This window comes from Larimichthys crocea, chromosome III (genome assembly GCF_000972845.2).
Source record: "Larimichthys crocea isolate SSNF chromosome III, L_crocea_2.0, whole genome shotgun sequence".
Classification (NCBI taxonomy): domain Eukaryota; kingdom Metazoa; phylum Chordata; class Actinopteri; family Sciaenidae; genus Larimichthys; species Larimichthys crocea.
Window position 1 is genome coordinate 37,439,987 of NC_040013.1, and position 15,716 is coordinate 37,455,702.

Consider the following 15,716-nt stretch of genomic DNA (forward strand, 5'->3'; position numbering starts at 1 on the left):
GTGGGTGAGAGACAGAAGGACTTCAGTTTTATTCTGGTTTAGCCAAATGATGCTTTTTGTCATCCATGGTTTTACATCTTCAATGGAAAGAGTATATTTGAGTGTTTTTAGATTTTTGGAAAATAGAGCAGTTATGGCCCATCCTGAAACCAGACTGAATTTATCAGGAACGCTTTTTCAAGAAATCTGGATAAAAATGAGAGCTTTGATCTGTAATTATTTGGAACAGACAGATCTAAATTATGTTTTTTGATCATGAGGGTGAATGACAGCAAATTTAAAGCAAGCTGGGACACAGCCATTGACCAAACAGCTATTAATTATTGATAAAGTAGTCCAACTGTGTCCACACTTAGCTTAGACATTAGGGAATAATGATTTTTCCTATAAAGAATCTTAGGAAATATTCATAGTTAGCGGCTACAGGGCTCAGTGGCATATTTCTGTTTGAAGATGACATTAGAAAAATACTTGGTTATCCCACACTTTTGGTATTTAGTGTCATAAAAATCAGGGTTATACAGCTATTTAGATGTTTTAACTTATATATGATGTTTGTTCCTATTTATTACATGTCTTGAGGGCATTTCTCTTTATTGCTGTTTTACTGAGACTGGCAGGGTAAGGTAAAGTTCAGGTTAATGTATGAATAGAGGGATTTCAGAACAGAATGAGGTCCAGGGACAGATCAGAGAGGTGACATCTAGATTGGGGACATACTGGCTACTGATTAGGGGATATGTTGAAGAAAACAGTTTAGATGCATTATATGCAAATTGTCTGTTAACAAGAACCAACTGGCAGAGCTCTTCAGGGAGCCTTTTTCTCTGTACGCCCTTTAGTGTGTTGCACTGTGAAACGCTCCTCTTGTACAAGAACAATAAATTCAACCTAAACTTTGATGCTTTGAATCCGATCCTCCTTATTTAAGGGTTTTTTCTTTAAAATTCCCGTAACATTTAGTACTGGTAAATTATTTGATTAAACAATAATGCATTGATGCAGTCATCAGTTACATAACCTCTCTTTGTAAGGGGTCTTTATAAAGTGGCAAAATTTGCTAATGTTGTACTTCATTGCTTTCTTGATGACCTGGAACGTCTTCAGGGCAATGTACATAACACCATGCTGCACATTTTTTTAAAGACTGTACTCTATCAAACACAGTATAAGCTAATAGTAGCAATTAAATAACACAAACACAGGTTGAGTTTCAACTGTTTATTATGTTGAAAAAGAAGAGAAAAAAAGTCATGCACAGATTAAAATTAAGAGGAATATTTGATAAGACATGACAAATCATTTAAAAATATTTTGCATACAAATAAGAAAAGAAAAAAAATCATTTCAGCATATATATATTCATATTTCTATCACACAGCATATCTGCAATATAATAATATTCTGTACTTTTTGCTCTGATTTTACAAACGAGCTGTAATGTTTGACTTTCAATACTGTAGCAGACCTGTTCCAATTTGGTGTTTAAGATGGTTTCATGCTCTTTCTTCCATTGATTAGTCTGGAAGAACCAAACCAATAAGACTAAAGTCCCCAAACTTCACTCCCTGCCACACTTTCTCTTTTAAGTAAACACTTGAGTCATTTCTGTTACAAACTGACACAGATCTGTACTGTAGCAGCTAAACATCAGGGGGCCAACCCCCCAGCGAGGCAGAAGGAATGTACCACTGATAAATAAATACTTCATTTTTCCTTCCAACAGAAAAAAAAAAAAAAAACACACACACACAAAACTCTTTTCTTTAATAGGAAAAACAAAGAGATAACACCAGAACAAGGAGTGTCAAATCACACAGTACCTTCAAGATGTATAGTTTTGATAAAAGTTAGTAATTTGAGGTTTTGGTAAACAGATTGCATCACGGTAAACATTGGCTGACATCTGCAGGTTCAGGATCTCGCTGCCACTATTTGAAGGAGGGTAAATTTGGCACTTTTATGCTGATGTCACCAATGTTGATGTTTCTGGGCATTTCCGGGAGGTTCATGTTCTTTACAGCTGATACAGCACGAGCAGGCGCTCCTGCAATACCGGCCTACACGTGCACACATACACACACACACACACACGCACACACACACACACACACACACAAACACACACATCAGTAAATCACAAAACATGCTGTGCATGACATCACACTGAACAGTGAACAATGGACACACACACACAAACAGTGCTAAACAGAGTACTACACAAAGAAAAAAAAGAAAAAAAACTGCTGACAAAATGCAAAAGCACTGACAGCTACTAGGACAGACAACATGTGCAAATGTACATTCAGATGCCTTCATAGCTTCATATGCACATGCATTATTTGGTTCTATAATGATTTACACCACAACCAGAGCCAATTATGAATCAACTGTGAGGACATACTGTACTAGACCATTCACTAATTTTGATGTACTGAGCAGTACTGGACATTCATCAAATGGACAAAAGGCAGCATTGCTTGGAAAGTGAACCCACTGGACTCTCGAGGACCGATAGGGGTAAAAAATGCAAGGAGAGAATCAGGTAAAGCAGAAAAAATGGATTTGGATATGAAGACGGAAATGATGTTTGAATAGATAGGTATGTATAGAATGTGTGCATCAAATTTAAAAAGGAACATGTCAACATAATATTAGCCAAACATTTTTTTTTAGTCTAAATACATATTTGTGAGTACAGGAACAAGTGTTAACTACTGATGACATGAGGAGGTTGTAAGCCTAATAGTACTAGACTACAATGGGAGATCTATTCTCAGGGACAGTGGAGGCAGACTAGTGGCAGGCATTAGACTAGTTTCAAAAAATCATAAAAAACAGAACAATAAAACACATCTGTAGAGAGTGAATGATTTGATGTTTTTATCTCGAGTGTGAGCAGACATTTGAGAATCGCTGCGGTTAGAGACCCCCTTCCCCCAATTGAATCTTTAGCAGAAAGACCCAAAAATGACCAAAACACAGGAGAACTGTATGTTCATTGGTTCTATTAGGAACACACTCAGATGAGTAGCCTCGTAAATCATTTAGTGACACACATAAAGTATGTCTGGAATTTAGATTTATCTACTTTGCTTATCTTCACAAGGTTATTTCAATGGACCGTTTGTCTTATGGGCATTCCTCCCTCTGCCAAGAATCAAGGAGACTAGTGTTAGACGGGAAGATGACCGTGGTGTTAAGTGAGAGGAATGCTGATCCTGCACTTGGGCTCAGTATTCAGGAGTCAGACTCGAGATATTTTTTTCCTCACAGTGGGTCGCCTGGAAACCTACTGTGCGAGGCCACAATAGTGGGTTTTTAATCAAACGTTGGGTGACTAACATGTACAAAAATAGTAACACCAGCTGTGTAATATACAACAATGGTTTGATTCTCTGGTCCATGTAAGTCAGCAAGCCTTTCTAAAGGCTGCAGCAGTACACGATCTCTTGTAAAATGAGATGAGATTAGGTAAAGGTCTACAGCAGAAGGGTTTTTTTTATCGTTGGTTCTAACAAACTGTGTTTGGTTTTAGTGGGTTTGACATTAAAAGGAACAGATCAACATTTTGGTTAAAATGCTTTTTGGTCTTTACCCTACATACTGCTGTCAGGTGTGTAGGGAAAATACGTAGTTTTAGCTTGCAGCTTCTCATCTTTGTTAGCCTGGCTGTGTCAAAAAACGTTTTTAAAGTTTCAGCTTTTAGCGCCTCTAAAGCTCACAGATTAACAGGTTGCATCGCTTTGTTAAAACCTGTACAAACAAAAAGAGTAAGAACAAAAAAATGTGCCATTTTACCAAGGATTGAGCAATTTCTTTGCCTGGTAATGTAATTTCCCATCACTACTGGCTGCTTGCCTGCACAGCATGTAAAATCATCAAAAACAACAAGCTGTACTTTTTTTTTTTTTTTTTTTTTTTTTTTTTACTTGTACAGATTAAACAAATGAGGTATAAACTGTTAATAAGTCAGCTTTAAAAGTACCTGAAAGGCAGATTTTTTTAATCTTTGGACAAAGCCGTGCTGTTTCCCACAGTTTCCTGGATTAAGCCAGACTAAGTAAACCAGCTGCTATTTCTAGTGGTAGTCAATCGAATGACTCGGACCAGCCAATAAGCTTATTTCCCAAAATATCAAACTATTCTTTTAAGACGCAGTGCCATGTTGGACCAGGGATGTTTTGATAAGAGTCAGTAGTGAGATTATTACACCAAAAGACAAATCACATAATATAATGAAAATATTTACTAAAAAACGTGTTAAGAGAGTACCCACTCAAGCCTGTTGGATTTCTTTAAACTACAGTGGGTGGACAATATAATAGATACACCTGACAATACGCATAATGCACCACCACAAACTACAGCTTCAAAAATGATCACAGAGTTGAACAACGACCTCTCTGACGCAGTCTGAACAGCAGTTACAAACTTAACAAGTTACAAAGACGGTATTTATTTATCTGTTGTAACAGATTACACTATACTGTCAGGCTGTTTCTATTATCTCGTCCACCCTCTGTACATTCACCAAAGTGATGAAACCTATTATGTGAATTTCGAAGAGAAATGGGAACATTTTTGGGTCCGCTATGAAAGATTCCTACTGTATGTTAGTGACGTCAGTTTGCTATTATATGGAGAGACTCGAGGGGAGAGTAGACTTCAGTTAAGGTTACAGTACTTGGTTGTAAATTTAGCAGTACCTGTGTCTACCTGTCCTGCCTGGTAGACTGAAAGATAAACGTCTGTAAAGAGAGAGAAGAATGGAAAGAACTAGACAGGGTCAGGAAAAAGAGGAATGAGGAATGTTAAAGCAGATAAAAGTAATTACAGTTTATCTCCACAGAAAAAAAGTGATAGGACCTATCATAGACCACATTTTAAAGCTAAAAATGATTTTAGGCTTTTCCCACCGTTATTTTTAGAGCAAAAAAAAAAATGAAGGTTATAATTTCAAAAAACACTAATGGCACTTAATCAGCCAGTTTGGAAGGAGAACAGCTCATTCCTTGTTCCCCAGAGACTGCCCTATAAATGGACAATGTCATTTTGAATTAGCATCAGTGTGAAAAGGACACGCTGCAGTCTAGGGTAGGTCCAAAAGGGGAAAGACAGAGCAGCTCTGATGATTGTAAAACAGTAAAAGACTCTGCTTACAGAACATCAATTGAAAAAGAAGATTTATATCTAATTAAATGCACACAATGCAGCTCAGATTATTAGAAAAAGTGTACTTTGTAAAGACTAAAACTTTTAAAATTCAAATGTTAAAGCACACATTAGAGTCAGCCAGTTGAGAACCTGACAATGTAGCCCTTCACTTCATAGTCTAAGCAACAAAATACAAGAAATTTGTTCAACGTGACTTTTCTGTCAGCATTTCTCAAAAAGTACAAAAAGGACTCCCCCAAAACATTGCCTCAATGTTTGGACATTACTGCAGTGCATTGTAAGGAAAAACAAAGCCAAATTATTAGTGCAATTACATTTTAGGACTATCTGAGACAAAAATCCACATTATGCAAAACAGAAATGATTTCATGAAATTGTCTCTGGCTGTCTGTTGATTTTTTTTTCTCCTTTCCAATTAAGTAAATGAATGTTTATCTGCTAGCAGAAGCTGTATGGAAAGCAAAGCAATGTCCTTGCATAGAGCAAATATCTAAGCAAGGACACTGGCTTATAGATGCTACAAAACACATTGTAAAAGCATTTACTCCAACATGGAGAGCGTATATAAATTCACATTCTCCTCCAGGAATAATAAAAAATGTAAAACACAGCCTACAACCAGCTTGTTTTCATGAATATATACAAGTCTACATGGTCAAATATAAAATGGTGGTTGAGTGATTAAATGGTCAGAGATGCACTGGACAATGATACAGTTAAGTCTCCATAATAATGACAAAAGTGATGACTATGATACTGTACTTTATACTGTGGGATACAGGAGAGGATATGTTGAGAACCTGTGTTGGGAGCAGTGCAGCAGCGAGAGGAGAGGCCGGAAAAAGAGCACAAACACTGAGGAGTAGGTAGGGAGCATTCACAAGGTCACCGGAGAGTGGCATGCAGGGTGCAGCATACACACATGCCTGCATACTGTATACAGTACCTCAGAGAATATGGGAGTCAAGTCATACATACAGTGGATGGGGCAGGGTCAGGCTTACCTCAGACTTCTCCATCTTGTTCTGAGCATCCACCTGTGTGATGATTTCATTCATGTTGGTCTCCAGGACCATCCCACCCATCACCATCTCTGCCAGAATGTTGTGGACCTGAGAAAACACAAAATGTAAAATACAATGTTTTAATGTCATTAAAACAAATGTGCTTTGAGTCAAATTGTTTAACATTTCTAAGCAGTATGTTTATGGTTTATAACCCCATCCTAAAATGTAGTTATAAGAAGATATAAGAATGTTTAAGTGTTCAATTGTTGTTCATTATCTGTTTATATACCAAACTCCACTTATAAATGCAGACATGAATAGTTACATTTAGATTAATAATCACTTATATCTGCTCACAACTACATTTTCTACTGTTGTTTTAAGAAGATGTGTCTAACACCAAAAACCTAGAGTCATTTTACAAACCAATTATGACTGTGCAAATTGCTCAAAGACAAAATGAAGGAAGTCACTGAAAATCTGTTGCAGCAGCAAGACAGATCATCAGATAAGTGTCACACCATAATATGAGGCAATAATGGCTCAGATAGAAGATTTCTAATTTTAAAAAAGGTCTAGTAACTTTCAGGATCAAACATTCAAGAAATAGTGTAAATATTTAACATCACAAAGAGGCAAACACATTCACAAGTATTTCCTACCTTGTCTACATGGAAAATTAAGTCAAGCTCACAGACATTCTCAAAGCATTTGTCCAGCGTTTCCACAAATACCTGAAATCCGAAATAATTTAATGTTAAAAGAAGCCAATAACAGATACACTGGCAACAGATACACAGTGGTTTCCCAGGCTGTTACCTGGATTAAGTCTAAAATTCCTAGTTCACTCTCTGATGAGTCCACACAAAACACAAAGTACAGTGTGGCGTAGTGTCTGTAGATCAGCTTGTAGTCTGATCCTCCAATCAACCTGAAACACAGGAGACAGGGAAACATCACACCAGCACCTTATACCTTCACCTTGACTTTACACACACACACATATAACACTGCACTCTCTCTTGTGCATGACCTGATGTAATTAGCATGCCGTAAATATGTTATGACACGGACTCAGGATGTTTTTAAGTCATGGGTCAACATGTATAAAGATAGGACATATGATACACAAACATGAGGAGATAAAGGCATTGCTCATCCAGTCCGTTACTTGGTTTGACCTCAGTGAATATGTAATCACACCAACAGGGTGCAACAGGAAATGTTGTAACACCACAAATCTTGTGTAACCACTCAAATATAACTGTCATTTTTGTAGTCATTTTAAATATTTGGTTGATGTGGTACTACTCAGCAGTTGTCTAAATATTACAGCGTAATAATATTTTACAATTATGAGGCTTCAGTGTCACATAACTTAACTTGACAAAGACTGGTGAGGAGGAATAGAGCAAGAGCAAGTGGAGTAAAATGACACCCGCTTTGCTCCTCATTAATGAATGATGGATGAACTTTAAACAGACACTGATAATATTGATTGTCATTCATAAAGAGCTTCCCTTTAATGTGTGAAACGAATTCCTGTGATGCTGCAGAGTAAATAATTGACTTGTGTGTTTACTTCCACTAACTTCAGAGTTACAACCTGCTCTTTTACCATTCGGACACACTCGCAGGCCAAGCTAATGCACTGATGAACTTACATTCCACCTTCTAGGAAATTACAGACGTTCTCATCTCTTTTGGAGACCAAGTGAAAGGTTTCTCTGATGATCTGTTGCTCTGTGTCTTCAGTCTGCAGGATGAAATGAGGAAACAGAGAATGTTAAACAAAAAGAAGATGGTAAATAATGTGTTGTTTGCGCACTCAATTCCTTCCACTGAGCCATTTTATTACTTTTAGCCGGCAGACTGGGTTGGCATCTAAATGAATGCTTCCTCTCGCCGCTCTCTTTTTCTCGAGTATGCACATGCTGAGTGGAAAAACAGGATTTATACCATTCTATTTGTAATATTTAAACATACACTAATGCCTGCAGGCTACAGAGGCAATCATTTTATGTTACAAGCTGAACCAAGGCAGGCTTATCTTATTGTTTGCTAATGGATGAGATTCTGTTTAAAAATCTCAAATATCCGTAGGCGTGTTTGCAAGCATTCACTAAAAGATTTAAAGAGCAGGCTCACAAAAACATACAGTCTCACCCTTTTAATGTAACCTTAAATACCCCAGACAACAGTGATTAAAATCTGAGTCAGCTTCACCAAAGTGTGCAAATGTCCTCTTGGGGTGTGAAAAGGTCAGTAAGCACAAGGAAAACTAAAAACTAAGGCAAAAATCAATCTATAAATAGTTTACAACATGTTATAATGTAGTCATACACAGATATAAGGACATTTTAAGTGTTGATTAATGTACCGTATTTATCAGCAGTTATAAATTCTCCCATGAAGACACAAATGTGTTTTATGACATTGTAATTTATGATCTGTTCATATACCAGCCTCCACCAGTAGGTGACCACAGGAGGATTTGTAGTTATATCTGCTTAAAACCACATTGTAGAGTATTATAAACACTGACTGCTCATGAATACTAAATTGGGGGTGAGGGGTAAAGTAAAGCATTGCCAGAAGTCTAAAGCTGCTTTAAACTTACATAAGCTGAAAGACTTGCAGCTGTAGCCTACACACCATACAAGCCTGGAAGATAACTCAACTAGTAATTCACTTTTTTTATCATTTACCTGCCTTGCAAAGAAAACAGCATGTGTGAAAGTGATATTTAATAAAGTTATAGACCCAGGATGTGCACACAAAATATACCTTGTTTTTACAGCACAAACACTCAGCTGCTCTTCTTCCAAAAATTTCTCATTGAATCTGGCAGGGTGCCAATTTATTGCTCAGGAATTTATGTGTGTGTGTGTGTGTGTGTGTGTGTGTGTGTGTGTGTGTGTGTGTGTGTGTGTGTGTGTGTGTGTGTGTGTGTGTGTGTGTGCGCACATATTTCACTCTCCTCTCCTCCTAACATGTCACCCTTATATCAGACGGATATTCTGCCTTCATGTCTGAGCCAGCAGACCAGCTCAAACTAATAAGACAACGCCTCTTCAGCTCTGCCACTGTCCCTCTGAACACAACACGCACGCACACAATCATATTTTAGCATCTTGTATTGTTTGCACCGTCTCTAACAAGCCATCGAGCTAAGCCCGGCCTTATCAATAAACTAAGTTAAATAAACTGAATGCTAAAGTAGGTTTTCACAGCTAGCAGTGTGTGTGAAATCTTATATCCTGCCAGCCAGTAAGCCGACACCTCAGTTTTTAATATAACAGATGGTGGCTACATACAGCCTTCGTATAATCCGATCAATTTCAAGTCATCCTCCTGCAATACAAATGCATCCATGTCCATGTCAGTAAATACTGGAATAACTAACTAACAACTTAACTGCAGACAATTGGCGAGCAACTGCTGATTATTTTCTTTATTGATTAATCTCTTACATGTAAAAAAAAAAAAAACATACTGAAATTTCCATCACTTTTTCCCAAAGACTCATTTTACCCAATGTCCAAATTCTAGATATGAAACAATATGTCAAAAACTGATTAAATGTTTGAGTTATTTATCAAGCAAAGCTTCTGAAATGTGAAAATCTGCAGCTTTTTTGGTCTTATACTGAGACCAAACTACATTTTTTTGTGTGTTTTGTGCTGACAGTCAGACAAAGCCAGTAATTTGAGAATGTCACACCTTTGGCTGTGGGACTGTTTTGGCATTTTTACAATTTTCCAACTGATTAATCCATTAAAGGTGGGGTAAGTGATTCTAGGTAATGCAATTCTAATCCAATACAATTTTCAAATTCAGTGAATATTTCCTCATGGTCTGCTGGCTTTCCGCTCAGCATGAGTGCTTAAAAAATCTGTCCCTCGCTCTGTAAATGGGGAACTAACAAACAGCTCTAACTTGCTATTGCAGGCAGGATTTGTGTGTCAGGTAACGTTAAATGACATGCCCATGAACATTCTGCTTACTTTCTAGTTTACCGAGATATGTGTGATGTTATAGTAGCAGGAGAGTTGTTAGTATTGCTATCTGGACCTGTTGTGCTGGCTATGGGAGGCCGATTGTCCTCATGTTACCTGCACAGACACATCTTTAGCAGCGGTTTGCAAATGCACAATATCACCAATGTTAGTTACTTGCTGTGTCGCTTGCACTATATGGTGACATTTGTCACGGTATTGGATTTCTCCAGAATCACTTACCCCCATCAGAGGATTAATCAATGATGAAAATAACTGTTGCATGTTCAGTTCAATAAAACACACACCACAAAGAAAATCGGCAAATCATCACACTTGAGAAGCTGATGTTATTTTACTGCTCAGGATTTAAGATCACATCATTTCTTGATGCAGTTAAGTTGTTTATATGTATCTTTTTTTTTTTTTAAATAATAACCAAAACTTGACATGTCCGCTTATCTTTCCCTGATCTGATTTTCCTTCACTGGCTGTTTGTCCATCTATCTAGCATAATATCAATCAAATATAGTTAGCTCTATCTTTTGATATGGCAGCATGCTTATCAAAATATGTCTAAACAATGCTTGTTGCTAAGCAATCAGGGTGTTCTATGGGGGGTTAAAAAAAAAAAAGACCCCATAGTGGAAAAACTGACCATAAATAACATTTTGGCTCATTGGTAATGTCCTCATATAATATGAACTCCTGAAGAGGTCTGCTGACAGATCCAGTGGAGACCTGTTCAGAAGGTTATGACCATGTAACATTTTCTGTTGTTTTGCAGTAACGTTAAAGAGAAAAATCAGCAAAAAATAATAATAATGATGACACACAATATCCTCATATTTCAACCTTTGTTATTGTCCAATGGAGTCCTGTTCAGAGGGACAATGTCAAATTCGATCAGTTAGTTTTAAATACTGATTCAAACATTTAACAGATTATGAAAATAGTTACATTCATCTAGTTTCAGCTCAGCAGAGAATGAATTGAGTTGCTCGGTTAGTTCACATTGCTTATTGTAGCAGCAGTATTAAAAGATCCTGACTTATGAGAACAAATCAAGCAAGCTGCCATTCATTCTTTGTGTTTCCTGACATGTAGGTAGAAAAGTTAAAGACTGCAGCAGTCAGTGTTGTGAGAGGTATGGAGGAGTGAGCACGAGTTTCTCACAAGGGCGTCATTAAAGTCATGTGACACAAACAGAGTGAACTCACTTCACTGTTCATGGGAACAGCTGGATTGAACATAGAGGAAGAAAAGTGGGCACGGTGCTGTTCATACAGGCTCGACAGGAATAAGATAGCCTCGCTTCGGCTTGCACACGTTCAATTATTCATGTTTTAAAAAGGACAGCGTGGTTTCAGACTGACATCTTATACAGCAGCTCATCACTGTGAAGCACACACGTCTTATGCATTCAAACAGTTTTGCAGTCATATTACATGTATGCAGTGTGCACCTGATCACATCTTGCTCTGGTTTGCATTGCAAACAAACTATCCTAACAGACACAGATTAAGATTAGTGTTTAATTGACTTTTACACCCTTGGCCTGTCAATCATGCAAACTAACCTTAATTCACACATCCACATGTGTAAATATGAGTCAGGTAAAAAATCTCACTTTACTCACATAGTGCTCGTAGAATTTAGAAAGCCTTGGTTTCCCGTGGTTGTTGAATATTAAAATGGCTTTTATCATGATTGTAGCTGAATGGAGGGAGGCGGGGGAACAGAAAAGGGATCAGTCTGTGAAAGACTGTGGTCCGTCAGCTCCCTTGAACCCAGATCTGACCGGGATTCAGGGCTAAATCCCGTCTCCGTGTAAGGTTAATAGGGGATAGCTTCGAGCTACACGCTGCTACTCGTCCATCGTCTCTTTACGGAAATATTCCACGTCAAAGGACCAGTCATCTCCTCCTCCTCCGGCTACAGCAGCCCAGATGGGTCAAACTTCCTCCATCCGCCGCGGAACGTCACAGAGGCAGGAAAGTGATTTCGTTTTATTTCTAGGCCTAATACTCGGATCATGCACGCAGTGGTGTTATATTTGCTTTAACAAAAACACAGGGGGAAGGAAGTGTATAGATTATTTCTTTGGTAAAAAAAAAAAAATACTATACAATACTACATATATGTTCTGTTACAAGTATTGCAAAGTATGGAAGTATAATCAGGAAAGTACTCCTAAAGTATTACATTTATTAAACTCTAAACACTATCTTCTCCATCTTCATCTTCTTCTTCTTCTTTTCAGCACAACATCCCCTATAAAATCAGATCATTTTTTCACTTTGACATACTTTATTTGAAACACACAGTAGGCTCAGTGAAGCAATTTTCCAATTTTCAACAAAAAGCAGGTGCAGCTATGTTACATTTGCAATATTGATGGTTCCTCAATAGTGAAAAAAAAAGATCTGATCACATTGGCGTGATCAGTGACTTTTGAGAGTTAAAGATCCAGTGTGTAAGATATGTTTTCATGCATGTATAATCATCTGAAAATAAGAATCTTTTTGTTTTTCTCACTTAAAAATGATCATTCTACATCTACAGTGGTAGTAGGTCCACTGACCTATGAGGCTGCCATGTTGAAACACCATGTTTCTACAGTAGCCCAGAACAGACAAACTAAATACCGACCTTTCAAGTGTTGTTTCTCCGTGACACTATGTAGGTTAGGGTGATGTGAGGAAATTGCAATGCAGCAATTACACCACTACATGTAACTAAATCCTACAAACTGGACCTTTAATGTAAAAACATAAATTTACTGTTGGTTGAGGTGAAGCTCATTTGTAATTAATTTGGTCTAGGACTGTAACACCTTTACAGTGTTTGTTTTGTGTGCAGAAATGTATTTGTAAAGAACGTTGTAGAATATATACAGTACTACTTGAAGAAACACATTATATTACATTGTGCTACTGATCAACAGCACCATATGAAGATAACCCTGCATTTATATATGTACCACTATATCTCAATTTTTTGTGCTTCAACCAAGAGTTTATATATATATATATTGTTATTATTGTCATCGTGTCAGTATTATTTATCCTACAAAATTAAATTTGATTATCTATCTAATTTTAAGGGGAAACTTGTTTTGTTTTTTGTTGGTTTTTTGTTGTTGGTTTTTTTACCTTTTACTAACGTTAGTAATAATAATTATAACAATAATAACAATAATCTTCAAATCTTGAAGAATAGGAGAAAAAACAGACAAGAGTCTACTTTGTGTCTACAATAAACACAAACTGGCTCTGGAATAGTACTTAATAATACATATATGCAGTATAATATGTCATTATATAATATTCATATTATATAATAATAATAATAATAATTAATAATAACAAATAAATAATAATAATATATTAAGAAAAAACAAAGTTGGGAACACTCGATGTTGTTCTTTAATTTATGGATATGACACTCCCCCAAAAGACAAATAAGTTTTAAACATTCAAATAAAGTTTGAGACTGAATAATTTACTCATTACCCTCTGAGATTTAGTTTTTCTGTACTTCATCAGTTCCTTTATATTTATTAATTATTCAAAAGTAATCTATCAGTATGTTTTCCAGCCACAAATATGGTACATTGAATGTTTCATAATCTGTTGGAAAACATATCCTAATCCAACAAACTAGTAAATGTTATTTTCCATTATGCAAATAGATATTAATGACTGTCCTAAAAGAGCATCAGTTTAAGTACAGCCCACATATCAGCTACTAGCTGAATAAAATCAAAAATAAAATAAAAGTTTTAGCCACAAGGTGGAGCAACAGTATATCTGGTATTGATGATGTGGCACAGAGGAAAACTTGCCACAACATCTGATGCACAGAACATTCTCCACCCTTCAGGGTGCCAGTGAACATGAAGGAAGGAGCTGAATGTTATTCCTCTGACAAAGAGGATTTTCCTGACAAACACACATTTCCAACTGTGAAAAAATGTAGAATTTTTCTGTTGGAATATCTGGCTCAGATGTGGTTAGAGCCCTTTTTTCCCTCATCCATGTCTGAAAAATGTGGGGAAAAGTGTGGTGTTCCTATTCAGACCTTTTATATCTCCAATTCCTCCAATATCAACTGTCCTTGAACAAGGCAATGTCCTCAAAGTTGCAAGTACTCACCATAACATCTGTTTTTCTATTTGATATGCTTTATTTCTGAGCCACTGTGGTCAACAACATACAAGAAAAACACACTGTAAGCCTTAAGTGACTCACAAAAACCTGAACTACTGTGTGGGCTTCCACTCACATTTTTTCTTCATAGTGAGTCTTTACCTTTTCTTAAAAGGAAATGTGCTGCACACATAAATAAAGGTCCCGTGAATTTCTGGGAAGGAATGTGTTCCATTCATGTGAAAACATTTACGATTAACTGCAAGTTAGGAGGCTGACACACAGTGCCAAAGACATCACATCAAGAGGATGTTTGATATTTTGTAATTCAATGTCATTTTAGCAGTCATTGTAATTGTACAATATGTTTGTGCTGATTTGTCCTGTACACGTGACATCTATTGCACGTCTGTCCGTCCTGGGAGAGGGATCCCTCCTCTGTCCTGAGGTTTCTTCCATCTTTTTTTCCCTGTAAAAAAGTTTTTTTTGTGGGAAAGTTTTTCCTCACTCGAACCGAGGGTCTAAGGACAGAGGGTGTCACTCACTGTACAGATTGTAAAGCCCTCTGAGGCAAATGTACTTTGTGACTTTGGGTTATACAAATAAAATGTGATTTGATTTGATATGATATCAAAAACTTGGACAGGAGCATCTCTCCTTGTGTCTGGCTGTCCGTCTGTGTATGTTTTTCTACATAACTCTATCTCTACATCATATATCAGTTGTTGTTTTTGCACACACAGAAATGCGTACAGATGCACACATACACAGGCAGGTGGAAACATTCACCTAGTGCTGTTTTTCTACTGATCTAAGGCGTGACTCAGGCTGAAATGAGTATTTTGTGAACCTTCAATTTTCAGATGGAAACAGTGCACTGTTCGAGCCTTTTGGTTTCACTTAGTTGGATAGTTTCCCATCAAAACTCAGGTTAAATTACTTCAGTAGTTTTCCACCATGCTTTGCTCACACGTACAAGATCTGCATCTTCATTTGCTGATCGATCATTGGTTTATCTTGTATGGTTTGCAAGATGCCTAAGGTCAGAAGTTACTGCTTCCTTGAATTAAGTAAGCCATTAAGTAGCTTTAGTATTAATGATTTACTTCTTCTTGCCCTGTGTGTTCTAACATTTACATATTTTAATAATTTAGCATTTTCATCCCTAATATCTAATAAAATAAGTATGAGAAGAGTATTGTTGACTACTAAGTGCACCTATTTTTTCATGCATTGCAAAAGTCTTACCATACACCATAAATCTTTTGATTTAATGCAGGAAAATAAAGTTATTTAAGGCTTAAGAATAAAGCAAGAACAGCACGTTTTTTTCCATCCCTCTTGTTTGTGAGTCTGCGGTTTGTACACACCTTAAAAGTGTG

General features: G+C 36.9%; 1 protein-coding gene across 2 annotated transcripts; it reads right to left on the bottom strand.

The window, feature by feature from the left end:
• Nucleotides 1-1,206: 1,206 nt before the first annotated feature.
• ap3s1 (adaptor related protein complex 3 subunit sigma 1) lies at nucleotides 1,207-12,159 on the bottom strand. Of its 2 annotated transcripts, XM_019269739.2 has the most exons (7): nucleotides 11,823-12,159; nucleotides 7,850-7,941; nucleotides 7,005-7,116; nucleotides 6,848-6,919; nucleotides 6,183-6,290; nucleotides 4,710-4,751; nucleotides 1,984-2,060 (listed from the first exon to the last, which is right to left on the bottom strand). In XM_019269739.2, exons 1-6 carry the CDS (start codon nucleotides 11,889-11,891, stop codon nucleotides 4,716-4,718), a joined length of 489 nt encoding a protein of 162 aa, XP_019125284.1. In that variant the 5' UTR covers nucleotides 11,892-12,159; the 3' UTR covers nucleotides 1,984-2,060; nucleotides 4,710-4,715. The 2 variants fall into 2 exon arrangements, with proteins under 2 accessions (XP_010731492.1, XP_019125284.1); XM_010733190.3 differs by lacking the exon at nucleotides 4,710-4,751 and having other exon boundaries at nucleotides 1,207-2,060; nucleotides 11,823-12,155.
• Nucleotides 12,160-15,716: the final 3,557 nt, after the last annotated feature.